General features: G+C 48.6%; 1 protein-coding gene across 1 annotated transcript; it reads right to left on the reverse strand.

The window, feature by feature from the left end:
* Positions 1–1,230: 1,230 nt before the first annotated feature.
* On the reverse strand, positions 1,231–27,936 carry ANKMY2 (ankyrin repeat and MYND domain containing 2). The gene is made up of 10 exons (XM_072650825.1): positions 27,604–27,936; positions 23,908–23,972; positions 20,758–20,896; positions 20,021–20,119; positions 17,818–17,978; positions 9,266–9,480; positions 7,677–7,812; positions 6,572–6,700; positions 5,617–5,758; positions 1,231–3,835 (listed from the first exon to the last, which is right to left on the reverse strand). The coding sequence occupies exons 1-10, from the start codon at positions 27,668–27,670 to the stop codon at positions 3,636–3,638; spliced, it is 1,353 nt and encodes a 450-aa protein (XP_072506926.1). The 5' UTR covers positions 27,671–27,936; the 3' UTR covers positions 1,231–3,635.
* Positions 27,937–27,989: the final 53 nt, after the last annotated feature.

Consider the following 27,989-nt stretch of genomic DNA (forward strand, 5'->3'; position numbering starts at 1 on the left):
ACAGCTGTGGACTACACTCATTCTTTTAGCAGGGAGGGGGAGGCTGATGACTTGGAGCTAATTGGTTTCACCTAAATTCAATTCACTCGCAAGGCCCCCTGGGGTGGCATTGGTCCTCTTCAAAAATGAAGGACCAACATTTGCTATTTGCCAGTTCTACACACGCCAGTTCTGGAGGATCCTGGGAGGGCAGAGGTAAGACTTGTTTATACCCTTGAGAGCAGAGAGTACCGCAGGGTCTCACGACTCAGAAGGAAACTCAAGTATTCTGTTTACAACAAACTGGGTCCATCCAGGCTCTTCTGGAAGATCTCCAAGTGAGTGAGGACGGAGTTCACCACCTCTCTACTTGGGGCAGCTCTGTTAGGACATTCAGCCCAAATCAGCCTCATTGCAGCTTCCACCCACTGACCCTGGTTCTGACTTCTGGGACCAGATGGGACAAATTTCTTCCCTATGACAGCTCTCTCTTCTCAAAACCAAATATCCCTAATTCTTCCAACTAATGCCCACATGTCAGACTTGAGGCCTGTCACCACTCCCTCCAGACACTCCTCAGTTTAGACCAATTTGAAGTTTGAGGTGAAAGGCATTTTCAGCACCTCAGGGGGGGACAGAAGTCAGAAGGTGAGGGACTCCTTAGGCGGAGAAGAGAACATGATGCCCTGGTGGGGTCAAGGGAAGGCTCTTCTGAGTACTTGGTCATAAACATCATCTAAGAATTTACAGACATTTCAAGTATTCCAAAATAAAACGAGAAAGTTTGTGTTCAGTTGTAACTCAATTGCTGCAGTGATGAGATGAAATTAATGACTCTTCCAAGAGAGAATGAGGGCTGATTTGCAGGTCCACAGATCAGACTCCTGAGATTCTGGCATTCAAGCCTGTTAGAACCGAGCTGCAGCTAAGCCAGAATATGGGTCCAGAGGTACTGGTTAGATGGCAGATTTCTGGGGCTAGAAAGATTTACTGGAATTTTATGCTGGTGAGACCTTTCTAAACAACTTTATGTTTCAAAGAGGGGCAGTGTTTGGAAGCCAAAGACCAATAAAACCTTCCTTGCCTGCCCTCCCCCCCACCCCCCATCTCTTCCTCCTTCCCCATGGCAGGGTGAGGATGAAAAGCAGACTGGAACAGGTCAGACCAACAAAGCACTTGGAGGATCCCAGCCATTTTTATGAGGGAGCCTCCTGTACAGTGAGGAGAGACGTGAGAACTAAGGTTTATACATACTGTTTGGATGAGGCGGCATGTTTATTTCCATTCTTCCAAGAGACTGGAAGGGGCAGCCTCCTCTCAGATGCCACACAATGTAGGTCGGATAGCTTCCAATGCCAGCTTAGGTTCACTTGGCCTTCTGAATGGGACATTCCAAATATGGGTGAATCCATGGATGCCCCCATTTGCCCCCAAATACACAGAGGACAAAGATGGAAACCCAGCCACAACTCTGGAAAACTTTTCAGAGAGGAAACTGGGACATTATATGCACCAAACTGGCCTATGGAATCATTCTTTGAGGAATTCCACTGATTATCCTTAAAGAGAGTGCAGAAGACAAGCTATATGAATGGATCTCCCGCTGAGACTTGGCAGCTCCAAAGACCTTTCTGGAAGGTCTTTAGTGAAGACAAACTATGAGCCTGGCTTGGGTAGTGGTCAGTCCATTCATGGTGATCACCTCCCCCCTAGCAAGAAAGCTATCAGGTCACTACTCACTGGCATGCATATTTCCCTCCCATAGTACCTGAAAATGCAGTCACACTTAACTAATGCATAACAAAGCATTCTCTGAATGGTATTTTCCTGGGTCTGTCACAACAGCAAGGATTTTAAAGGTGGGAAAGGGCTTGGAGGAAAGGTCTAACCTCAATTTAGAGATGAGGAAACCGAGTCTTCCAGATGAAATGACTTGTGCAAGATCACAAAGATAATACCAGAGATGGGATTCAAACCCAGGTGCTCTGCCTCCCATTCCCAGGGTTTCCCCACTCACTATCCCACAGACTCAGGCTGACTCCAGGGAACATCACTCCAAGAGACACCCTTGCATTTGCTTAAATACCATATGATACCTTGTTTTCTTCCCTTGGGTTTCTGAAGACTCTATAGCTGGTACATGGGCAAAGCTACCCGACTTTGAAAGGATGAGGGAGATGCTGCAAAGAGGAAGTAGTGGAAGGGGCCTAAGCCAGCCCTGTCTCACCATTTCCTTTCCATCTGGGGTCTTTCCTGCTTCCAAGTAGGTTAGATAAAAGGCTTGCTCTGGAGCAGTAAGGGGACCACGTCGGAGGGAGACTCACACCAAACTTCTGAGGAACTGGGTGTGGGAAAGGAGAACGCTCCTGGGACGGTTTATCTTCCATTTTGGAAAACTATTTTCCCGGGGAACACAGCTCCTATGATACGCTGAAAGTTAGTGGGGAAATACAGTGCCATGGGTAGCTTTGCTTCAAGGACGATGCCTCAGGAAATCAGGGAGGTGATGGGCATTGGGGAGGCTGGGCACTATTCTAATGCTCAGTGCTGTCAGAATAAAAGCCCTCACCAGCAGGAGGACCTGGCACCCTCACCATCTACGGCACCATTCAGACCGGCTGGGACAGTGGCCAGCAGGCAGGTGGTACATGCCCTCAGCTAGCTCCTGTGTCCTGGCTACATCGGGACAGTAGCACCTCCTATCAGGTCCACCTGTCATCTCTGAAGGAATATTATAAAATACCGACTCATGCTGGGGAGACACTTTCAAAGGAGGGCAGCCTGAGTGTGGAATGTGGCTAGCAAATCCAATGCTTTTCTTAAAACTTGGAACAACTAATAAATGCAAGAGGTGGCTTTCAGTAGGTTGCAGTTCGCTGTAGTGACGAGAACCAGTGTGTTCCCTTCCCATAACTGCAGCCAGGATCCCCTTGAAACACCTTCATTATCCATACATTCCATAAAGAGGGGACTTCAGCCTGCACTGACATGGCCTGGTCAGATGACCGCTGTATATTTATAACCTACGTCTTTGTACTGATGTCCCCAGGCTTCACAGAGGGCGTGGGACAAAGCTCACTGATGTGCTTATTGATTAACCTATCTGACAATAACCAAGTCTGTGATTTTCCCGCAAGCGTTTGCAAGCATCCCTTCTTTCCAATATCTTGAAATGTGATGTCCTTCATCCCTGCGAATGGTGGCAAGCTCTGTCCTGGTCTGTATATTCTTGGTCTGATTTAGATACTCTACCAGGTGGAGCATGGCTGTAACCTACTGCCAGTGACAGACACGTAGGAAAAGCCAGAGACGTGATAGCAAAGGGTTCCCTGGCAAAGGTGAGCCGATCAGGGGTGCCTGATGGGTACCCTGGGCGTGCCACTGGCATCCACATCATGTCTAGACATGAAATGAAGACCTCTAGCATGATGGAGGCCGGGGGGAAGGGGAGTTTCTAGAGATGTGTATAAGGGCCACATGGGATGAGAAGGGGCAAGTGAGCTGTGACCTGCACCCACTGGAGAACACAGCTCCATGAAAGGTGAGCTCTGTGGAACGTGGGACAGTCTGTTGCTGCCTCGCATGGCTTATACCTCCATGGGAAAGAGGGCTAGACCCTGTCTCATATACTGAAAAGCTACGGAGCCAGCTGGGCCCTACTCTTCTGATTCCTTCACACTCCCTGCCATGTCCTGGAAGCCAGCATCACCATCTGCCCCTGAGGTTATTTGGGGGGCCTCTTTCACATCTGCCTTTTCCTCCTGGGCCAGATCTGTAGGATCTTCTTTGGTATCTCCAGGGTCAGCTTCTGGCTGCTCATCATTAGAGCAATTTGAATTGACATCTTGTTCTTTTTCTAAGGAAAAAGATAAGTCACATGGTGAGCACCAGCCTGTGCCAACGTTTCTATCGACCTCATGACTTGCTCATTTAACTGAGAGCTACTGTCCTTTTCAGGGGCTGATAGATATGTTCACAGCTACACCTTTGGGGTAGGGTGGTTGACCAAGCAGAATGGAATTGATCACAATCAGGAAACCAGCTGGGGACAGTCCAGTTCTGGACAAACCATTTCCTGGGATCACAGGAGAATAGATTTGAGAAGAGACCTCGGAGGGCATTCAGTCTAACCCTGCCATTTTACCGATGAGGACCTGAGTCCAAGAGATGTTAAGTACCTTCATATGATCATGTAGCTTCTTCTGGAAAGGACCTCCAAGGTCATGGAGGCAAACCCTCTCATTTTACAGATGAAGAAACTGAGGCCCAGAGCGGTTGAGTGGCTTATCATGGTTCAAAGGAGTAGTAATGGCAATGCCAAGATTAAAGCTGCATGTACAAGTTCAGCACTCCTTCCACTGGGCCACACTACCTCCAGGAGAGGGCCTCCCTTAAGGTGGAGTTCAAACTCTATATTTTGTAGGTGAAAAAGAAAAGGGACATGCTGAAATACCACCATGCAGCTAGGTGGCACCATACTGCACAGAGTAAAGGGTAGGGAGTCAGGAAGACTCCTCTTCCCAGGTTCAAATGTAGCCTCTGACCCTGCCTAGCTGTGTGACCTTGGGCAAGTCCCTTAACCATGTTTGCCTCAGTTTCCTCATCTGTAAAATGAGCTGGAGAAGAAAATGGCAAACCACTCCAGTATCTATACCAACAAAACTCCAAACGGGTCCATGGAGAGTCAGACACGACTCACCGCGCCTTCCCTGTGATTTCACTGGTGTAGAGAGCTGGGGGAAAACCCCCTCTGCTGGTGTCTCTGCCCTAGGGGTTCGAGGGGTCACATGTGGCATGTGTCAGACCCAGGACCTCAGCAGTGGAGAGGCCATTGCAGTGGTTGGGGTGAGCTGTAACAAGGGCCACAGCAAAGGGGGTGGCCACGTGAACAGTGAGCCGCAGAAACGCCAAGATCTGGCAACTAACTGGACATGTGGGGCGAGAGAGAGTGAAGGGTGGAGGGTAATGCCAAGGCTGCCAAATTGGGAGACAGGAAGTGGAAGCAAGTGAGTACTGAAAGTCTAGAACTGTAGACAGAGGGCCGGCTTGGAAGTCGGAAAGATTTAGGCTTGACACGTGGTGGCTGTGTGACCATGGCCAAGTCATTGAACCTCAGTGCTCCGGGCAGTTCTCTGAGACGATAAGCTACACAGGGCTGTCAAGCAGCCTTTGTAAAGAGGATTTCCACAGTGGGAACTTTCCACACCCACAAAATCCCAGGCTTAGCATCCCAGGAAGCAGAGAAGCCATTGTCCCCTCCGAACGTCAGAGGCCCAAACAGCATTTCCTGTGCCTGTCACCCCACAGCAGGATAAGTTACTAGAATAAGGGTTAGTCATCCTTTCCTCACTGGTCTCCTCCAAGCCACAGCTCTCTTTTCTCCTCTGTGCTGCTGCCAAACGAGTTGTTTCATTTCATCCAACCCTCACTAAACACTTACTATGAAAAAGTCATTACACAAAGTTGTGGAGAGATACAAAGGGAAAAATGATTCAGTCCTGGCCCCCAAGAGCAGATATTCTAGTGAGGGCAGGGGTCGAACTGCCTGGGGCAGCACAGCTTGCCTTCTCACTGCCCACCCACACCCCTCAGCTGGCTGGAGAACTCCAAGGAGCCCCATCTGCTAGGCCTGCTCACCTTTATCCGCTCTTTCTCCTTGCCTCCTCTTCTCTTTGGCTGCCTCCAGTTCTTGCTTCTCATATGCTGCCTTCAGCACCTTACAGACTTTTTTATGAGTGAACCAGTGGATTTTCTGGCAATTCTGGTTGCAATAAATGACCTGAAAGTGACCAAGGAAGGTATTTCTGATTCAAATCATTTCCTGAACACCACCGCCACAATTTGCTCTTCCCTGGAAAAATTGGATTTTTGACAACACATTCATCTATCACATGAAAGCATGTGTTAAAGGTCTGCTTTGTGTTAAACACACCTTTGGAAAGCATGGGATGTGCAGTGATCTGAGTTACAGTGTTCCAATGAGCTTCTGAGAACAAAGTGTGCTTGTTTGAATGAGAGACTGAGGTTAAGAGCAGAGACAACAAGAAAGGAATTAGGGGCGAGAACTTGCCAAATGGTTCAGAGCAAGAAGAAGGTGAACCTAGAAAGAAAGAGAAGACTAGGAAACACAGTAGTTTTATCAACTCAAGGCTTAATGGACAGGGAAATGTTTCCGTGAATGAACGAACGAATGAATGAGAAAGTAGTTTTGATGGTCCAAGCACCATGCTAAGAGTTACAAGTAGACACTAGATATCATATTACCAACAAGGAATTAAGGAGAAACAAAAGAATGCTGTCAGAAAGACCCTGGCCAGATAAAGGGAAGCTATAGGGGAAACCCCTAGTTCTCTCATAGCATCTGCACAAGGCCAAGAAGGGCCCTGGCTCTGTGGGTAAATCCCTTGTGGAGGATTTATCAAAGGACGTAAGAGTATGCATGGGATACTGACATCTATGGGGAGTAGTGTGCCCTGTTGGAGGGAACACCCATACCAAGATGAAAGACCCATCACAATTTCTATGCTGCCTTGGGATCCATTGGGATTACCATTCAAGCAGGATGTTCTGCTGAAATCGATCACTATCTTACCATTTTACACACCGAACACCTCTTGTCTGCGCCCTTTTCTCCACACGTGGTGCAAAACTCCACATCTACAAATCCCACTTGACCAGTGATGGCTTGAGTGAGCACAGAGAAGGCTGTAGGATCAGAGCCCTGAAGAAGGAAAGCAGCACATGGCACAGTCAGAGGACAAAGGGGACAATGAGATCTTAGCTGTTTCAAAGGAATATGAGCATCCAACACAATCACAAAAGTGAAATCACTACTGTCGAACCATAGAATCCACACTGGCACATTATCCTTAGAGCACAGAGCCACAACCAACACCTGTGGGCTTAAGGCCGGATGAATATTTTAATTAGGTGCATTTAAAAAATAATATCATGGAATTTGAGTACTTTGGAAAACGTTTCATGCAGCCAATTTTGCGACCACATTTGCTAATTCAGGACAGCTAGACCTCTCTTGGTTCTTTCTAAAGAAGAGAGCCTGGGCTCTAAGGGATTGTACAGGGGTAAGAAGGAAAATTGAGGATATGAAAATCATTGTCCTAAGGGTGCTGGAGACTGTTATAGAAGGGGAGTTCCCCCATCTCTTGGCACCATGGGTCACTGAGCATAGAACATCCACCCCTTTGTCTTAGAAGGTTTGGATTAGGAAATGGGAACAAGCAGCCACCAAGCCACCATTCATTTAGTCATCTCTTACTGGCTTTCAGACAACTGTGCTAAGCACTGATTACGATCAGATGCTCTCTCATTTTATAGGTTTAAAGGTCCATGATTTCCTACGTCCCTGGAGGGACTGGACAGCACCTACTCACACAGGTCATCCCAGAACGGAAGGGGCTGCCTCAGGTGGTGGTGGGCTCTTCCTCATTCAGCCATAGCCAGAGGATATAAGTGGAGATTCTCACTGGGGGTGGGTCCATATTCCACTAATGGCCTTTGAGGTCCCTTCCACATCAGAGTTGGTAGTTGGAACAACTGGCCCAAATCAAAGTGGGAGGGGGAGGCAAACACTTCTCCACTTTCCCTTCCAGAAGAACCAACCCGGCCTGAGGCTCCAAGATGCTCCCACCTTGCAGCCCCACCTGTCCCCCAGCATTCTGGTTCAAGGGAAGTCTTACAATTTCCACAGGGGCGATGCTTCTGACGAGCTGCTGGAGGAGGGTGGTTTCACAGTAAGGGAACTTCCGAATACACTCTCGAATGAACTTTTCTTGGTAGACAGGAAAGCCATCGGTGTCTCGGCCTTTTAACAAGCTAGAGAGGAAAAACAAACAAATACATTCAAAGACTCACTTTCCCAGTGGCTGTTACTTCACATGTAAAAAGGAGAGGCTGCATGACCTAGTCTGTGAGAGCTGGAAGACCTGGTTTAAATACACTTCTGATCCTCTCTGTGAGGCCCTCTGATCCCTGGGGGCCCTCCTCTGTAAATGACACCTCCAACTCAACACATCCAGAAGGGACTCCCCCTGTTTCCCTCTCACTGTTAAGGCACCACCATCCTCATTCTCCCAGTACCCAGTGCTCACCCTCTATTCCTCATTCGTTTTCCCCCAAACCCAATCTGGTGCCAAGGTCCATTCATTTTACTTGGCAGTGGCCCCCTGCTCTCCTTGGACAGAGCCCCATCCTGCTGCAGGCCTCATCACCTTGAGCCTGGACCACTGCAGTAGCTGCTGGGGGAAGGGAAGAGGGTCTGCCTGCCTCAGCTCTCTCCCCACTGCCGTCCATCCTCCATGCAGCTGTCAAAGTGATCATCTCAAATTGTGGTGGCAGTGTCCACATCATTTCTGCCCTTCTCTTAGGCATTCAAACCTGCCCTCTTGACTCTTCCGGTCCTCTTCCCCCCCAATCACATACTCTGTGACTCTAGCCCTGGTTTCATTGATGTTCCTTAGATAGCACATGCCATTTCCAGACTCCAGGAATTCTCATCAGCTCTCCTGTACTTAGAAAGCCTTCCCTCTTCCTCTCTATCACCTGGCTTCCTTCAAGTCTCTTCCCTGGGAGGCCCTTCCTCATCCCTCTCACCCTTTTATCAAACATCACCAATTACTGGCATGAAGGTGCAGGTAATGTAGCACTGCCGTCCATGTGAAAGGGTCACAGTCTCAGAGCTAGCAGGGGCCTTGGCAGCATTTGCTCCAGCATTCTCATTTTACAGATAAGGTAACTGAGGCAGCATGGAGAGGTCCTATGGTGGTAAGCAGAACCAGGAATCCCAGCCCTGGAACACCAGAAGCACCCACATCAAGGTGGATGCAGAGCCATGCTCCAGCCTTTGGGATAACTGAGGGTGGAGCCTGGGGCTTGGTTCTCCTGAAGATGAGCCCACATCTCTCCATCTGAGGGTGAGCTCCTAGAAGGCAGAGACCATTTCCAGGTACCTATCACGGGGTCTGGCTCACGGTGGGAACTTATTAAAAGCTGTGAACTTGCCTCCAGCAATGATACCGCTCCTCCATCAATACACCCCATTGCTGCGGATACAGAGACCTCACAGGATTTTAGATTTGTAGCTAGCAGGGCCTGGGAGTTTGCCTAGTCCGACCATCTCATTTTACAAATGAGAGAGTTGAGGCCCAGAGGAATAAGAATGGGGCCCAAGGTCTGGTAAAGGCCATGCACACTCTCTACCCCACCTCCCACTGAAGAGGGGCCACCCTTCTCCCTGAAGGACCTGGGACAACTCGGACCCTCATCCTACCTTTTGATGAAACCATCGAGCTTTTCTTCTCGCTCAGTCAAGAATTTAATGCATTTCTGGAAAATGCAGCTGATGTAGTGCATCTTCATGGCTAGGACCTCGTTCATGTCCCTCTGCTTCATACACTTCTCACAGATCAGATCCATCACACGGTAGCATTTTGTCAGGGCGTCCACCTCAGCCAGCAGAGGGTTTTCTTTTACGAGCATCACAATCTTCAAGAAACAGCAACAGACTCAGAAATGTGAGAAGGAATCTCCAATCAGCAGGCTCAGAATATAGTTTAATGACAATTATAATAATGATGATAGCTGGCATTGATACAAGGCTGTTAGGCTTACATAAATACTTAGGTTACTTAGTTAATCTTCAAAACAACCCTGTGAGGTAGATATTATTATGCTCATTTTACAGATGAGGAAGATGAGGCTGAAAGGTTAAATGAGACCTGTCAAGGGTCACAGAGCTACCAAGTATCTGGGGCAGGATTTCAATTCAAGTTTTCCTGACTCCAAGGCTAGCCATCCATCAAACGGATACTTGTGGCCTTGAGTCAACTTCAGAGAGTGCTCAAAGCAGAAAGCAACAACCGCCCAACCAAAGAGTCTTCCAATGAGTTCCTTCAGTAGTTTCCTTTCTCTCCCATGTAAAGACTACCAGGAAAACTGGAAAGCAGCAAGACAGTAATTCGGTTTAGACCAACATCTCACACCATTTACCAAGATAAGCTCTGAATAAGATACATGACTTGGACGTAAAAGGTCACATCATAAAAAAACTTGAGGAGCAAGGAGGGAATTACCTTTCAGATTTATGGATGTAGGAAGAGTTCATTACCAAAAAAACAATCAAGAGGACCACAGAAGATAAGATAGGTAATTTTATCTAAATAAAATTTAAAAGTTTTCATTCAAACCAAACCAAGCAGTTGATAGTGGAAGGGAAATAGTCAACTAGGGGAAAAATCTTTGTAGCAAGTTTCTGTGATGAAGTTCTCATTTCCTAGGAAAGGAAATTATTAAAATCTTTAAGAATAACAACCATCTCAATCTAGTAATACCAGACCTCAAACTGTATTATAAAACTAATTATAAAAACAATCTGGTCCTGGATAAGAAATAGAGTGGTGGATCAGTGGAATAGATTAGGTACAAATTACGTTATAGTAAATGACCATAGTAATTTGCTATATGATAAACCCAAAGATACAAGCTTTTGTAACAAAAACTCATTACTGCATAACAACTGCTGGAAAAACTGTAGAACAATATGGCAGAAACTAGGCATAGACCAACATCTCACATTCACACCAAGATAAGGTCTAAATGGGCATATGATTTACACATAAAGGGTGATGGGGCAGTTAGGTGGTGTAGTGGATAGAGCACCAGTGCAGGAGTCAGGAGGACCTGAGTTCAAATCTCACCTTAGACGCTTGACACTCACTAGCTGTGTGACCTTGGGCAAGTCACTTAACCCCCATTGCCTCATCCTGGGTCATCTCCAGTCATCCTGATGAATATCTGGTTACTGGATTCAGATGACTCAGGAGGAGAAGTGAGGCTGGTGACCTGCACAGCCCTCCCTCACTCAAAAAACAAAGTCAAATGCAAGTCATGTCATTATTCTCTGATGGCATGGTCTTCTTCAGCAACGAAGGACGAACACACACACACACACATTAAAGGGTGATACCATAAGCAAATTAGGAGAGCATGGAATAGCTCAGACCTATGGATAAAGAAGAATTTATGACCAAGCAAGAGCTAGAGAGCATTACAAGATGTAAAAGATAACTTTGATTACATAAAATTAAAAAGCTTTTGCACAAACAAAACCAATGCAATCAAAATTAGAAGGAAAGCAGAAGCCTGGGGAAAAGAGTTTGCAACAAGAATCTCTGATAAAAGTCTCATTTCTTAATTATATAGAGAACTGACTAATTAATAGAAATACAAGTCATTTCCCAATTGATAAACGGTCAAAGGATATGAACAGGCAGTTTTTGGACAAAGAAATCAAAGGTGTCTACAGTCATATGAAAAAATGCTCTAAATCACTACTGATTAGAGGAATGCGAATTAAAACTCTGACGTACTACCTTACACTATCAGATTGTCTAAAAGGAAAATGATAAAAGTCAGAGGGGATGTGGCAAAACTGGGACACTAATGCACTGCTGGTGGAATTGTGAACTGATATAACCACTCTGGAGAGCAATTTGTCCTCCTAGGGGCTTAAAACTGTGCATACCTTTTGATCCAACAATACTGCTGGTAGGTCTACATCTCAAAGAGATCCAAAAGAAATAAAAGGGAAAAGGACCTATTTGTACAAAAGTTTTCATAGCAGCTCTTTTTGTGTTGGCTAAGAATTGAAAATCAAATTGGTGAATGGCTAAACAAGCTGTGTCATATGATTGTAAGAAATGACAAGCAGGATGATTTAAGAAAAACCTGGAAAGACTTCCAAGAACTGATGCAAAGTGAAATGAGCAGAACCAGGAGAACACTGTACACAGTAGCAGCAACGTTGTTGGAAGAACTGTGAATAACTTGGCTATTCTCAGCAATACAGTGATCCAAGACTGGCTGTGAAGCATTGTATCCTCCTCCAGAGAAAGAACTGATATTATCTGAATAGTAAAAGGCTAAAACATGTTATTTTTCACTTTTCTTTCTTTCACTTTTTTTATCAAGTCTTCCTGTACAAAATGATTACTATGGAAAAGTTTTGCATGATTAGATACGTATGATACATGATTATACATGTATAACCTATATCTGATTGCTTACTGTCATAGGGAAGCAGGGGGAAGGAAGAAGAGACAGGATAGAATTTGGAACTAAAAATTTTTTAAAATGCTTAAAAATTGTTTTACATGTAATTGGGGGGAAATAAAATACATCTTTTAAAAAAAAGAATAACAGCCATTCCCAAGTGATAAGTGGACACTAGATACGAATAGGCAATTTTGAAGGGAAGAAATTCAAGCTATTAACAGCCATAAAAAACAAAAACCCACTTCAGACCACTAATAGTTATAGGGATGTAAATAATTGTAAATAGAAGTGAACACCTCACAGCCATTCTGGAAAGCAATTTGGAATTGTACCCACAAAGTTCCTAAACTGTACATGCCCTTTAATCTAGGGATTCTACCATTATGAACAGACTCAAAGAGATGAAAGAAAGAGGAAAAAGGCCTAGATATATAAAAATATTAACAACAGAATCTTTTGTTGTGTCAAAGGACTGGAAACTAAGGGGAAGCCCATCAATTGGGAAACGGTTGAACACATGACATATGAATAGAATGAAATACTATTGTGCTATAAGAAATGACAAAAGGAACCCTTTTAGAGAAGCCTGGGAAGATTTACGTGAACTGATGCAAGGTAAAGATAACCAGCGAAGATAAACCACCTCATACAACAGCACCTTGTATGCATGAACAATTCTGAAATAGCTCTAATCAATGCAATTAGCATCCATGACGCCTGAGATGATTAAAAATGCTGCTCCTTCTCCTGACACAGAAGTGATAGACTCAGGGTGTACGAGGCTTTTTTGACATGGTCCATGCAGGAACCTGTTTTGACCAAATATTTATTACAAGGGTTTTGCTTTCCTTGTTAACTGAAAAAACCTAAAATTTAATTTTAAAATGAAAACAAGTAAAATGTCATCTTGCCTTTCACCTGGAAGGAAGACCATGGATAATGCCTACCCCTCATCTGCATTCCTCCCCATCAAGTTTTGGGCACTGGCAAAGCCTGGCCCTTCTATGTCCGAAGTGTTGGGAGGATTCTGCCAAAAAAAAGTAAAGATAGTTTCCTTTCAAATAAATTCCTGGGAGATTTCTGAGGAAGTACTGGGGATGACTCCCCATCCCTTGTGGCCATGTGGGGAGGCAGGGAGGGAGGAAAAGGGCAAACTGAAAATCACTTCCATTAGCAGGATAATAATTTGGGCAGAAAGAACCAAGTTCCTAACCCTAATGCAATCAGTTTAGGGGAGGGGGGAACATGTGGGCTCCCTGGGCCTGTTCTCCGAGGGCCCTGCCACTGACACAGAGGGCTTTCTGCCTTTTCTACTGTTTTAAACTTTAAGAGCAATGTCTCGAAAGACCTGGGGATGATTTGCTGGGCATGAGCCAACACAGGGCGGCCAGTGAACTCTTAGGCTAAGGGCAGTACAGAAGGGGATGCCATTTCTTGCTGTGAAGTACTGGCAGAATCTGGTCATGGGCAGGTACTGTGCAAGGTGCTACTCATCAGGGGAGTGTCCCTACCCTCCAGAATCTTATGCTCAAGCAGATGGATACATCTAAGACATCAGGAAATACCAAACAGCCAAGTCACTTCAGAGGGATTTGAGAGTACAAACAGCTGGAGAGAATTGGAGAACTTGGGTGGGGGGAGGGGAAGAGACAAGGTGTGGTGTGCCAAGGGAAGGAAAATCATGCAAGAGAGGGACTTAGAAAGACTCATGGGAGAGCCAATGCTTAGATCTAGCCACAAGAACATCTCAGAGTGTTGGGCCAGCACAAATGAGTCTAGAACATCAGACTTGAGGCAAACAGCCAGCTGAACAAATAAGTACAAAGGAGACCTTGACTGACCAGATGGGCGCGTTGGGTTGTTCTCCTCTGAACATTAGCCAGTCTCTCTATGCAGGACCAGCATGTGAGCCTGAGCGGAGAACAATTAGCAAGCTGTTTACACACCGGCTGTCACTGAGATCTCCTTAGGAAGCAGGTCTTGTTCAATATTTTCATACAGTGACAATGGCAGCAGAAGCCAGCTAGGGATAAGTTTCTAACAGAGCTCTGATGGCCCTGTCTCTCTCTCTTATTCTGTCTCTGTCTCCTCCTGTCTCTCTTGTCCTACTACTCTCCTCTACTCAGAGGCTCAAACATCCAAGCTCAGTTCAGGCAGCTTATAAGATTCTCCTAAATATAATTATTGATCCCATTTCCTCAGAAAGGGCCCAGGGTCTCCAGCTGGCCGATGAGAGGCAGGCCCTCCTTGCCTCCTAGCAGCCTGTTCCTTGGCATTCTGCTGCCGTCCCCCGCCATACCTTCGTTTTTCTCCTTTGACCATATATGTTGCAGATTTGGGGCAAGGAGCCCAAATCCCCCAGTGCTGCCTGAGTCCCATAGGGGCCCAAGGAAACCTGTGTTGCCATAATGACCCCAGGGCTGTGATGGTGATTGTAGCAATGAAAAGATGTCACGGAGGTGGGGGAAAGGAAGGGCTTTGTGCTTCTGCGATAGGTCTGGGGTTAGCTGGCCTGGGACTGTGTGAAGCAGCAACGAAGGTCATTTCTCATGAACAAGGGCTCCTGTGGCATCCCTAGGCCTCCAGGAAAGGATGTAGAGAGGGTCTCCAGAGTGTGGCTAAAAGAATGTTGGTGCCCAGACTAAGCAGGTCCAGTCACAGGTGGGCTGAGGTTTGGTCTCAAAGAGGAGGCCTGGTGTGTGTCTGTGGGGGGCTTCAGGAGGGCAGTGGGATCTCTTCCTTCTCAGTATTTAGAGGGCTGTCCTATGGGGACCCCAAAGGCAGAAAGAGGATCCTGAGTGTGGGGAGGGAAAGAGCCCCTTGCTCCAAGAGGCTGACTCTGGAGGGCTGTCAGGGGCATCCAAGGGCGATGGGCCACTCTGGGGGGCAGCTGGCTCACTCAAGGTTGGATGCCCACTGGTGAGGGATGGGGCAGAGGGAACACTCAACCAAGCAGGGCTTGGGGTCTGCTGGTGGCTGAGATTCTGGGAAGTGGGGTACTGCCCATACAGTCCTAACTCCCAGAAGTCTCAGTGGCTCCTAAGTACTCCTAAGCTGATATAGGGAGTTTGCTCTTCCAATGATTCATCTCTTTTGTAACAAATGAGTCTCTGAAGTAATAGCATCATGTTTTCAGCCTTTAAATAATTTGATCCAAGGGACTAAGGCCTCTTGTTTGATCCTGGGAGATGAGGTTACCTGAAAAAAAATCCCCAAGGCTGGAGCCTCCCTGGTTACTGGAGAGGAAAGGCCTCCAGCAGGAGCTGGGCCAGAAAACCACTGGGGAGATGGGGGTGGGGTGGGGTGGGGGGGAATTCTCCTGCTCATCAGAAACAGCCGGAAAGCATCAACCTTTTTGTCTTTGCCTAAAAGGCCAGGTCAATAATACTGGGATTTAACTTTCTTTTAAAGGTTAGAATTCAGAATGAGTATGGTCTCCATGAGTCACACAGACACAAAGTACCCCAACATCCCAGGGAGCACAGAGGCCTGGGCACCCAGAGCAGGCTCTTTCTCAGTGGGGGGTAGAGTGAAAGGCTCACAAGGAAGGGAGCAGTTCCTGTGGCCAGAGGGCCACTTTTCACAGCATTGAAGGAATTCCACACATACAAGGGCATCAAGACCAAAGCCTCAGATGCCAGGCCCACAAGTACTAGGCACATATGCTATGCATAGCTAAACCCCTCTTCTTCCTGGGATCAGCTAAGGGCATCAGAATGGTGTCTGGTCAGACCCAGAGGCCCAATCCCATCTACCTCCTGGCTCAACCTTTCCTTCCCTGGTGTCTGAGGGTCCTCCAGGCTGGGAGCCCCGGACAAGGATCGCTTCCCCCATTCCTGGCTGGCATGCACCCCCTCCCATCTCCTTTACCCTAATTCCTGAGATTCACAGATGCCAGATTCCGAGGCTTGGCTTTCACATCTCCAACCACCTCAGTCCAAGCCCTTCCATGTTCTGGATCCCCTGAAGCCTCCGTTCTCCTTATCTGCTCTCCATCCTAGGCCTCTGTCTGGAATGTTCTTATGATCTCCTTGCACCACTGAACATCAAGCCCTGTTGTCCTTCCTGGTCTCTGCGTCCCTGGCCCAGGGAGGCATGATTCCTCACCGCCAGCAATGCAACACTGCTCTTCTGCTTTGGAGATGACCTTTTCCCTCTGGCTCACCCAGGCTATAGACAGCTGCCCGCTGCTCTGCAGTTCCTTCTGTCTCCTTTCCCATGAAGGTCAGTCCCTGGCTCAGTCTGTCTCTTCTTACCCACGTCTGCTGTTATGCTGGGGGGATTTCAATCCACAGACTGAGCTCCCCAAGCCTGGATTCCTGTGAAATTCCTGATAACCGGTAACCTTAGCCACCCAGAGGGGTAGTCCTACCACTGACCTTGGGGCTGCCTGTAAGTCTTCTAGATCCACGAGCAAGACTTCTGAGACTAAGACTGGCTCTGCCTGATCACAGCCCCCAGATCTTCTACCTCACCTCCTGCCTGGTTCAGTCATCCTCCCCATCTCTAGGCACTGCACCCCTCCCTCCCTGCCAGGTATCCTCCTCTCCTTCCCAGTGTTATTCCAACAATTGAGCAGCTCAGCTACCTCTAACCTCTGTGTTTGAACTCCAGGCCCTGCCCCTGAGGCCTCGACCAACTCCCAAGCTGTCTCAGCTCCAGTATCTGCCTCCATCATCTTTGAGGTAGAAGGGCCTCTTCTGTCACCCCAGTTCATGACATCAGACAGCCCTGCCTGCCCTCTCTCCCTCCCTCCAAATATGCCATCAGGTGTGAGGCCTTGTCCACACTTGGAGCACACCTTCTGCCACCTTGGTTCCTTTCTTTCTATGCACATGGCACCCAGCCTCAGTCAGGCCCTTGTCACCTCCTGTCTGCTCTATGATAATGGACTCCTGATCAGCTGCCCCTATCCCATCAATCCCCTCCTCAGCACTGCCGCAGTAACCTGAACCTGGCCTTCCTCAGGCTGGCTCCAGCCTCCTGAGGGTCTCTGAGCTGTAGTCTCTGGACACTGAGTCAAAATGACTTGTGTGAATGTGGATGGGTCACTTAACTCTTCGTCTCAGTTTCCTCACTGGCAAAACAGGATAATAATATGAATAACTGTGTTTTAAGTCACAAATGAGACAACACAGGTGAAATGATTGCAAATGTTAAAGGCCCCACAGGAATGTGAGCTCTGAGCGTAGAGCAGCAAGCTTAGTAGGGGCAGGGACAGAGTCGGAACCCTGCCTCAGACACTCCCTGGCACTGCAACTCAGTCACAGTTTCCTTATCTGGAAGACGAAGATAACAGGAGACGCTCGGTAAGGCCTGAAGGTTGTGAGCTCCTGACCTGGCAGCTGCCACGGCTCTCACGATCACTATGACACTTGGAGCAGTGGCCCCAGTTCTGCACTCTCCTCCCTTTCACCCTTTGGGTAGTAGAGACATGACGCTTGCAAGGCAGAGACCTTGCTTCTCTACATGGGTTTCTGTTTTTCAGGAGTCGGGGTCCCCTGATACCTCCCTGGCCCTGGGATGACCGCATCCAAGCTCCTGCCTTGTTGCTCCATGGAGATTCTGCAAGGCCAGAGCCAGGGGAAGAGCTCACTGGAAAGTCAGATGTCACTTCTCAGCCAAGGTCAGGAGGTCTGGCTGGCCTTGTCCATCTTGGGGGAGCTTGCTTACCTGTGTCACCAGTCTCAACCCCCTGCCACCCAGTCCCTGAGGGGCAGAATACCCTCTCCCCACCAGGAAGGATGCTCCAAGCATCCCCAGACGTACCTTGACTGGATGGAGATTGGTCGTGGTGACCATCTTGTGCAGGGGTCCTGCCAGCTTTGGGGGCAGCCTGGGCTCCTTCTCGAGTCCCTGGGGTTTCGTGTAGTAATCCAGCCTCTCTCGAGGACAGAAGTTGTTAATCACAGTCACGCAGTCATGTTGGCCTTTGAAAACAAGCAGATGAGAAGCCTCATCTGGGGAGCCAGACCCAGGCCCTACCTGTGTTCTGGTGGGGCCTCCCTTGCCCGACCCTAAGAGGAGAGCCTAGGTTGCTGTGTAAGGGCCTGGTTCTCACTGTCACTTCCCCAAGCATCTCGGATTTATACAAATGGGGAATTTACCCGCATGTCTACACGTGGTTCCTTCAATAGGATAGCATACAGCAAAACAGAAATTCCTTGAAGGCAGGGCCCAGTTCCCTTCATGTCCCCAGTCCCTCAAACAGTGCTTGGCACCTACAAAAGGCTTGAATGACAGACAGGCCACAAAGGAGGTAAGGAGCCCAGAAGCTCACAGTAATTCCACATCCACTACCTTCTAACCTCTGACCTTTGACTTCCACCATGGCAGCCACAACGCAGCTGAGACTGCCACTGAACATATGCTTGATTTTTAAGTAATTCCAGAAAAAAGAGCTTTCTGTACAATTTCTTGATGAAATGTTTAACTGGGAAGACAGAAATGAGCTTTTCCCTTGCTCTTACTGAAGATCTGGAAGGCCCCCTCTCCTCCTCCCCCAATCATATCTGGTTTCCTTATCTCAAATCTAATTCCCTTCTATTACTTGCTCTATAGAGGGCTTTCTTTTTCCTTTTCTTGAATGATGAGCGGGCTTGAGAAATACTTGGCTTGAGAAATACTTGTCTTACTGTGAAGTGAAACAAGGTTCCCTATGAAAAAAGTAGCTTGGCTTGGACTCCTCACTCTGACTCCCCAATTCAGCTCTCAGCCTCTTCTCTGACTCTCTCGAATTAGAAAAGACCAGATCAGGGAAAGGTCTCTTTGCCCAGACAGGCCCTCTAAAAGTCTTTCTCCTCTAGAGGTTCTCTCAATGAACCTCTGCCTCCTTCCCTTCTAGGGCACCCTTGTCACTGTCTGTCCCCCAAATAGGGTCATTTAATTGAGCACATTCCAGTTGAGCAAATACTTCCAAAACTTGTGTTCAAATGGTACTGTCTCTTGACCTTCCAGGCTACTCAGCCCAGTAGGGCTAGGGCTCACTGGGGTGGAAAATGAACCAGGGAAGGCAATTAATAAACATTGGGCCCGGACTGCTCATCACCAAAGCAGAGAGAGCTGTCTTATGACTTGGGCTTTTTCCTCCATGATCACTAACTAGGAGAACCAAGTCCAAGGGAAGGATTCTGCTTCATAACCCATTCCTTATGAGGGAATCAACCACAGGGATATCTATTTCTCTAAGAGAATCATTTTCCTGGTGGTGAGAAAGAGCTTCCTAAGGCACTCAGTCTCCTTCAGTACAGCTCCTGGGGACTCACTTCAGCCTGGTGTTGGAAGTCCTCAGAGATATGACTCCAGCTGGCTTGCTCAGGCTCATTTCTTCAACCCCCTGTCACCACAGTCCAGTCCAGGCTGCCTTTCCCTCCTGATCTCTGTCTCTAAGGATCCCTGACTTCCTTCCAGGCTCACCTCTCAGGTGTCATCTTGTATTGGAAGGCTTGTCTGTCCCCCAGCTGTTAGCCTTCTCCTTCCAGGAAGCCTCTCACTTTTTCACTTATTTGCCTACATGTTATGTGCCCCAGCAGAATGTAAGCTCCTGAGAACAGGGGTTGTTTGTTACGTTGGTCTCTGTCTTTCCATCGCCCAGACCAGGGTTTGCACAGAGTTGCTGCTCAGTGAATATCTGGTGAATTGCAGAGTGAAAAGATGCTGACTTAAGAACGTGGCTTTTGTTAAGGACTTTCCCATCCTTCCCTACTTCTCTTAAGAGGTACAAGAGCCTGCCACAGCCACCGCGCCACCATCCCTGTGGTGTGTGCCCATCTCACTAAAGTAAGCCAAAGCAACCAGCATGGAGAGGGGAGAAACCTGTGGTTCATATTCTGGGATGCAATGAACAGCTGACATCAAGGGGACACTTGAAATGCCAAGTGATTTTCGTCCTAAGGAGACACTGTTGAACAAACCTTCTTATGACCTCCCCCCATTCCCCTGGGTTAATCACCGATAGTATTTGACTAATTACCCACAAAAGCTGCCATCTGTGCCGCTGTCCTGCCAACTGAATTCACGACATCCGTGTCTGCTCCAGCTTCCAGCATTACCCGAGTAATCTCTTTATTTCCTAGAGTTGAAAGGAGTACATGTGTACCTTACCCTTAGGAGCAGTGTAATTTTAAATGCTTTTCCCCAAGGCTCTTGAAGGGCTTTATCTGGTGAATCTTTCTGCAGTTTCAGAATTGGCATCAGTTAGGCTCACAGGGCATGGGCACTTCCACTACTTCGACTGCAGACCCCTCTCTGCCCTCCCCTGGAAATGACCCGTGTGAGGTATTTAACTCACTCAGCAGGACTGGAGGCCTCTTGCCAGATTTACTGCTGGGCAGTGCAGGCTGACAGTGAGCTGGGCTGGGACTGGGTTAAGATTATACCCCAGATACTCCTAGCTGTGTGATTTTGGGAAAATCACCCGACCTCTCTGGGCCTCAGCTGCATCATCTGGACTGTGACCTCTAAAGTCTAATTTCCTCTACATGTACTTTGCCAAATACACATTAGGTTTTAAATTTTTAAAAAATAATCTCAGCTTTGGGGAGGAGACAGAAAAATTTACTAAGGGCTTTTTGAAAAACCCAAACTGGCATCAGTGCTGAACACTTGTGTAGAGGAAAAAAACCCCTTTAAGAACTGGATGATTATGGATCAAAGAAACCTTAGTAAGATTTAAACAAAACACAAATGCTCAAGAGCCCCCCAACTCACCAGAAAGTCCAGCAAACATCAGGGCCGTGTAGCCATGCTCATGCTCATTACAGTTCACGTTGGCCCCATGGCGCAGGAGCATCCTACACATGTCGACTTTTCCTTTGTATGCTGCATGCATGAGGGGCGTCATCCCGTGCTTTGGGGAAAGGCAACGAAAAGGGAGGGGTCAGTTATACATGGCTATGAGGAAAGTCAGGGAACTAATTGTGACCAGACCCCCTAGTGGGGATCATGGCTCCATGAAGTGCAGAAATAGGTGAGGCATCAACGGGCACTAACGCTTTGGGCCAGGGTTCAAGAAATGGCATCCACATTCCCAGATGATCCACAAGCAGCACAGTGACCATGTGGATTATCTGACTGAAATCCATTCACTTCAAGGGTGCTGGGGTGGGAATGGTGTGGGGCACCTTGTATTCACCCTAGAGCTGATTCACAGCATTCAAGATGTCAGGCACTAGGGAGACGCTCATGGGTGTGCTGTTATTTGTGCAGGGCATGGTGACCTGTGAGGTGGACTTGTTCTAAGCTAGGGTCAGTACTGCTCAGTTCCTTGGACACAGACCCTCCCCAAGGTTCATTTTTGCTTTCCATTGTAGTTTACCACAACTGGCACTCTACCAACACAACTGAGTCTCTTCCTTTGAAGCCCTAGCCAGCTGCCTATGCGCCCTTTTCTTTCTTCCTGGTGACAGACACTTTGAAAGACAATACAAGGAAAGCCGTAAAATCGAATTATCTTATATTTGGCCAGTAAAGACTCTTGGGATTGGTAGTTAGCTTGGACTCCTGCTACAAGTCATGGCTCATGGTTCTAGGTGACAATATAGAAATGTCTTTTACAGCAGGGAAAAGCCACCCCAAGAAAACCAGTGGGCTGACCTTGCCTGTCACCAAATTAAAGACTCCAACCCCGATCTGGTCATTCTGCACATGAGGATCAGAGATGTTCGGTGACTTCTGGAAGTGAGATCTGAAGCCAGGTCTTTTGACTCCCCATCTAGTTCTCACCTGCCTGTCTCTGGCCATCCCCAGGCCAGTCTGACCAGACATCAGGGCACTGTAACTGCAGCCCTTCTAGAAAGATCTGGATGTGCCTCATTTTCCTTTCCCCACCAGTCACAAGGCCCTCCAGTGAACTGGCTTCTTGTCCTTCTGTTCTTGGGAGCAGAAATGGTGCTGGTAGGTAGAACACAACCCCTCTGCCCCTTTAATTTACATAGGGTACCCTACTGACATGGTGTAGAGGTAGATGTCATCCCAAATCAAAGCAGGACTTGGGTGAGCTGCAAGGCCCTTCTGGGCCGCAAACCCCCAAGGAACCTGAGCTCAGCCCCCTCACTTTCTGATGAGTCATCCCCACGCTCCTGCCCCTAAATCTGCCTTGGCTCAGCTGAGCTTCCTGACCAGTGCTCTTGCCATCAGCAGATGGAGTTTCTAGGCCTGGATTCCCTGCTCCTTTCCCATCAGCTCTTGCCCTCGGGCCACACTTTTACTGTGTGTCTATTGATCACTTGGTCTCCACCGAGGTTAACGCATCCTCTCCTCTCCCTCCTTCTCCTCTACCACCCAACTCTTCAAAGAAACAGTCAGCACTCCTGGTTTTATTTCCCTAAGTGCCACTTTGCTCCTTAGCCCCCTAGGGCCTGGCTTCTTTCCCAAGCACTGGATTGAAATGGGTCTCTTGATGTCCCAAGGCCCTTTAGCAGTTCCTGCTGCCCATGGCCTTTCTCTTTCTTCATTGTCTGGGATCCTCCTGCCTCCCTTACTCTTACTGGACTTTTCTAGCAGCCTAACATTGGGCAGCTTCTCTGCCCCACGTCCAGGTAGTGGTTTCTAGAGGCCCTCCTCTGCTCACGCCCATTCTCTCTCAAATTTATGGAGCCCATCCTCTGTGCCAAGCAGTAGGCTAAACGCTGGGGATACAATTCCAAAAGCAAGGAAGAGGCTGCCCTTAAGGACCTCATATCCTAATAGCAAGAGACAGCAGACATAGGAGAGATATCATCAGCCAGGGAAAGAGCGTTTGGTCTGGGGAGTCACTGGAATGGTGAGGAGCCCCCGTCTGGCCTTTAGGAAAACTAATGAGCCAAGATTATTCTACCTACTTGTTGGCTCTCTTCTCTCCCTCTCTCATACACTCACACCTCCACACACAGAGTAGCTTCTCTGATCAAGAAAATTCCAAGACAAAACCTGTGATGAACAATGCTTTCCACCTCTAGAAAGAGAATGGATGAATCCTAAATGCAGACTGAAGCAGACGTTTTGAATTTCATTTTTCTGGCCTTTTTCTGTGCTTCCTGGCTAATATGGAAATATGCCTTGTATGACTTCATACATATACAACTGTTTATCTTCCCAACGAGTAGGGGAAGGACAGGAGGAAGGGCAAAACTTCAGAATTCAAAAATTTTTTTAAAATGAATGTCAAAAATAATAAAGAATCAATCAATAAACCTTTATTAAGTGCCTACTATATGCGAGGCACTGCATTAAGTATTCAAAAAGAGGCAAAAGACAGTCCCTGCCCGGGAGGAGTTCATGATCTAATGAAGCTAGCTAGTCCAACTCCCTCATTTTCAAGAGGAAACCAAGACCCAGTTCAGTGACCTCTCAAGGTCACAGCCCAGATCAAACCTGCATGCTCAGATTTTAAATCAAATCCTTCTCAGCTGCACCATGGCTCCCCTCCCCTCCTCCAAGTCTTTCTGTATTCTGAGTCATGGCTTATCTCTAGGAAGGGACTCACTGGGCCCCAGGACCTCTTTGGTCCCAGCCAGCTGTCTAGGCTTCTGGCTTTGCTCATTCCACACTGGCAGTACCTGTAACCAGGGCCAGGTAAAATGTCCTTACACTGTGCCAGTAGGAAGGGATGACAAAGAACGTTTTGTTTGGCACTTTCCACTGACTCTCACTGTAGAGGTAGGATTTCTGACCATTCCCTTGAATGTCCAGGCTTCACCCCACTTCTGTTCTACTCTGTTATCAGCCCAAGAACTTTCTGGGGGCTAAGCCAGTCTGGAGTGGAATGGGGACCTGAGTGCAGACCCCAGAGAACATTCTGAGCAGGCCCAGGAAACAACTCCATCTCTTATTTTTTTGTCAATTGTGGGCCCCCAGCAGATGCAGGAAACTTTTCTTTACCTCATCCAAACAGTTGACACGAACATTCTTGCTTCCCAACAGTCTGCCGGCCTCCTGGACATTCCCTTGAAAGGAACCACAAACAAATAAGTCTAAGGCCTCAAAAAATGCAGAAAATGCCCCCAAAATCAAAGCAATGCCACTTGAAAAGTGTTAAAAGCATGGCAGGTCAAGCTGCAAAGAAATCAAGCCTCCCTAAGCCCCCGATCCTTCCTCTGCATGAATTATCTGCTCTCTGAAAGCAGGAGATTTAGATCAGCTACATCACTATCATCTATTTGGGATCCCCTGGACTCATCCTGGGAGGCCCACTGGTCAGTGCTGTATCAGGTCCAGTAAGATTCCTGCTCTGCTCTGGGGTGGCCTAGATCCCTTCTGTCCTAGCTCTGGGAGTCAGTGACTAAAAGCAGATCCTTTGGACTCCATCTGGTGTGGATCTGTTTCCCTTTAAGTGGTCATACAATGACAAAGATGATCTGGTTTGTCCTCCAAACACAATGCAAAGCAATTCAACCTACCAGCCAGCAGTGCCTGCTCTCGGAGATCTTCCACTCTCAGTGAGATAATTTGAGGGGGGAAATGAGCACTAATAGTTGGAGGAGGGAGAGTCAATCAAAGAAGTCTTTCTGAGCTGGGCCCAGAAGAATGAAAAAGGAATTGGCAGGAAGGGATAAGGAACTGGCATGGCATGATTGTGGACAGGTCTCTAATACTGGTTCCCTGGGTAGCAGAGGGAGGAGGATCTCTTGAACTTAGGAGTTCTGAGAGGCACTAAGGTGGGCATCAACAGGGAGTCCCAGGGTTAAAAGGACCTCCAGCTGGCCTAAGGAGGGGTGACTGGACCTAAGTGAAATATGAGCACATCAGAGCTCCCAGGGCAGGCTCTGCTCTGCCAACCTGATCTGGGGTTGGAGATGAAAAGGGCCAGGGCTTTGCAGGCAGGGACAGGGCAGAACAGACAGCACAGGGTATAAAAGGAAATCATTGCAGGAGCCTTTATTCCTGCCAAGAAAGTCCTCTTAACCTATGGCAACATTCATATGACTAAAATGTCCTTAGGTTAATATTAGCCAGGCATGCTGATAACCCAGAGGGCTTCAGTTGAGTCCTTGGACCCTGGGGGCAGGGGCCCCACTGCCAGGGCTGGGAGGCAGGAGCAGCCTGTTGCACCAAATCTCCTGGTTCAGTTGGAAACAGAACAATGGATGGGTATGTTAGAGCATCCCAGAAGGCTTTGCTGTGACCCACATCTAGGGTGGGAGGACTCCAGGATTTAGGGCCCAACAGAGAGCTGACTGTTCCTTTCCTCCCTTCCCTCAAAACCATTTCACTCTCCTTAATGTGGGTCAGCTGTGTCTCTCCTGGAGGGAGGGGGTAGTGCTGCCATGGGTAAGGGGAGGCAGGTCATTCACACCTGTATGAGAGGGGAGGGCACACTATACCTCTGAAAGCTGAGCACGCCAAATGGACCAAGCTCTCAGAGTACCAGAATCCTCACCACAGGACAAGTGGACAGCCAGCCTATGCTTGGAAACCTTGGAGGCTGGTCCCTACCATAGGATCTAAAAGTCCAGGAAAGCTGCTGTGGCCTCCCATCCCAGCACCTGACCCCTCCAGCAGCATCCAATCCCTTCTTCTCGACACTATAAACTGCCCTCCACTCTCTCCATGTATATATCCCCAGCCTGGCCTGAGTGTACCTTTACTTTCTAGGTGCACAGCCTTCTGTCTCCCACCTTTGCACCTCTGCCCAGGCCAACCACCAGATCTGTCATGGTGTCCCTGTGGGAGTACTAAGGTGCAACCAGGACTTGTCTCAAGTCTCAGTCACTTCCTAAAAGAGGCCATTCCTCAAATTTGGAGATCATTCTCCCTTCCAGTTATGAAGAACTTACTGTGAATATGTTTCACATCAACTGACCTGTGCTGATGTTTGTTTCCTCACAGTACAACATGAGCCCCCTGAATTCAGGGACATCAGCAATTTTGTCTTTCGATCCCAGTGCCTGGCACTTTGGGGGGAGTGCTTCTGGACCTAGGATTTTATTGGTGTAGGGAGCATCCACCACCCACAAGGACTGGGAGAGTCGATTCAGTGACTCCTCAAAGCTCACCCAGCTGGGATGCATCAGCAGCATGTTTTCCAACAGTGGAGTTTGTCTCTCTATCCACTAAGCCAGCCTGACTCTCTAGTTGTCATGTAATAGACTTCATTCATTCATTCATTCCTGAAGGTGGGGAAGGTGGAAAGAATGCTGGTTCTGCAGCTAGAAGACCTGAGTTCAAATGCTGTCTCTGAGGTTGACTGTGTCAGTGACATGGTCACCATATCTGTGGCATCAGGTAAGTCCCCTCTGGGGGTAAAATGTATGGCTTCAGGGGTTGTCCCTTTCAGCTCTGGCTCTCTGGGCTCCTCAGACTAGCCACTCCCAAAGTTTTGGGCGAAATTACCTCACTCCTCTGGCTCTCAGTTTCCTCATTTACAAAATGAGGGCATGCTATACAGACCCAGGCCCATTCTTGGAGTCAGGAGAAACAGCTGCAAGTGTGTTAGACTGGAAGTTATGGGCTTAAGACTCACATCTAGGTCTTCCATTGACAGTGTGACCTTGGGCAACTCACTCTGATCCTCTCTGGGAATCTTTCACTTCTGAGTCTCCTCTTCTGTAAAATGAGGGTGCTGATCCAGATGGTTTCTGAGGTCCCTTCCAGCTAGTAATCTTTGATTCCTTAATGGTATTAACCTGTCTTTTTAGCCTTTGCATTAAAGCTGTAAGGGAATCTTGACTTGGCAACCAGGGTTCTTCTGGAAAGTTGATTCTTTGTTATGTTTACCAAAAGGGTTAGGGCATTTCTTTGGGTGACCCTAGCTTGGGGTTTGCTGCCCTGGCAGAAGATCTGACACCCTCATCAGGAAGAGACAGATGGGAGGGTCTCCTGGCATTCAAAGAGGCTGCCAGGTGCTTCCCCGATCTAACATTGCCTTGATTTTTGTCCTTGTCCAGTGATCCACTGGCTATTCCGGAGGCCAGTTGGGCTTATGTTGCAACAATTGTCCTTTAGGACAAAGCCCCCTCGGCTTTCGTACCCACTCCCCAGAGCCTAGAACGATGCTAGGAAGCCAGTAGGTCCCGAGTTCCCAGGGGCAGTGCTATGGGGAGGTGTGGGCGCCCCTGAACTCCATCCTTTTGAGAGCATAGGTGGCCTGCAGTGTCTGCTGGGGAACAAGTCGGTAGGGAGGTGGGACAGCGACTCGTTCGAGGGGCGGGATCGAGATGGGCCTAGGAGAAGGGAGGAAGCCCGGCCTGGCCCAGGCAGGCTCCCCTGTGCCCGGGAGGAGCTCCTCCTCCCCGCCCCCGCCGAGGCGGAGCCCGGCGTTCCCAGAGGCAGCAACCTTGGCTTGGGGAGGTCTGGCTGGCCCTGGAAGCGGAAGCTTCCTCTGACTCGGCGAGGGGGGGGGGTCACTTTGGGGGCAAGGAACCTGCAACCCAAGATGACAGGAGGTGATGGCTTAGAGGGGGAGGGGTTAGTGGCACCCAGGGGCGCTCACATGTCGGCCTGCAGGCCCAACCTTCCCCCCTTGGTGGTGGGGCTGCAACCCCAGTCTCAAAGCTCGCTTTCCCTGGCTTTCCGGGGCAGCCTACGTGCCCGTGCCCGTCCCCGTGCCCGTGCCTTTCCCGGGCCGGGCGGCCTCACCTCGCCCGATCACTTCCAGCAGCTCCTGCTCTTCCTGGGTCAGCTCGCCTTTCTTGGGAGGAGCCATGGGGCGGCCGCCGCACGCCGGGCCCGATAGCGGGCAGGCTGCCGGCCGGCCAGGGGCTTCCGAAGCGGCCCGGGAGACTTTGCTGCCAACGTCCACTCCGCGATCTCGGAAAGACCTCAGCCCAGGATACAATGTAGCGAGCCCAGGATACAATGTAGCCAGCCCAGGATACAGCGTAGCCCAGCCCCGGGGCCGCCGCCGCAGCCTGCCGGAGCCTCGCACTCAGAGCGCCTCGGGAGCCGCCTCCCGCCCGCTCCGCCTCCGATAGGGCCAGCCCGGGAGGACAGACCACGAGGACGGGGGCCAAGGGGGAAGCAGG

Source organism: Notamacropus eugenii, chromosome 3 (assembly GCF_028372415.1).
Source record: "Notamacropus eugenii isolate mMacEug1 chromosome 3, mMacEug1.pri_v2, whole genome shotgun sequence".
In the NCBI taxonomy this organism is placed as follows: domain Eukaryota; kingdom Metazoa; phylum Chordata; class Mammalia; order Diprotodontia; family Macropodidae; genus Notamacropus; species Notamacropus eugenii.

What these genes read in the sequence shown, in the direction of transcription:
- ANKMY2 (XM_072650825.1), bottom strand. Translation starts at nt 27,670, where the DNA reads ATGGCTCCTCCCAAGAAAGGCGAGCTGACCCAGGAAGAGCAGGAGCTG. An exon ending in GTGTCAACTGTTTGGATGAG is followed by an intron (nt 20,897 to 23,907) that starts GTAAAGAAAAGT and finishes CTTTCCCCAAAG; the next exon opens with CACGGGATGACGCCCCTCAT. An exon ending in GGTGTTCGGTGTGTAAAATG is followed by an intron (nt 5,759 to 6,571) that starts GTAAGATAGTGA and finishes GGTCACTTTCAG; the next exon opens with GTCATTTATTGCAACCAGAA.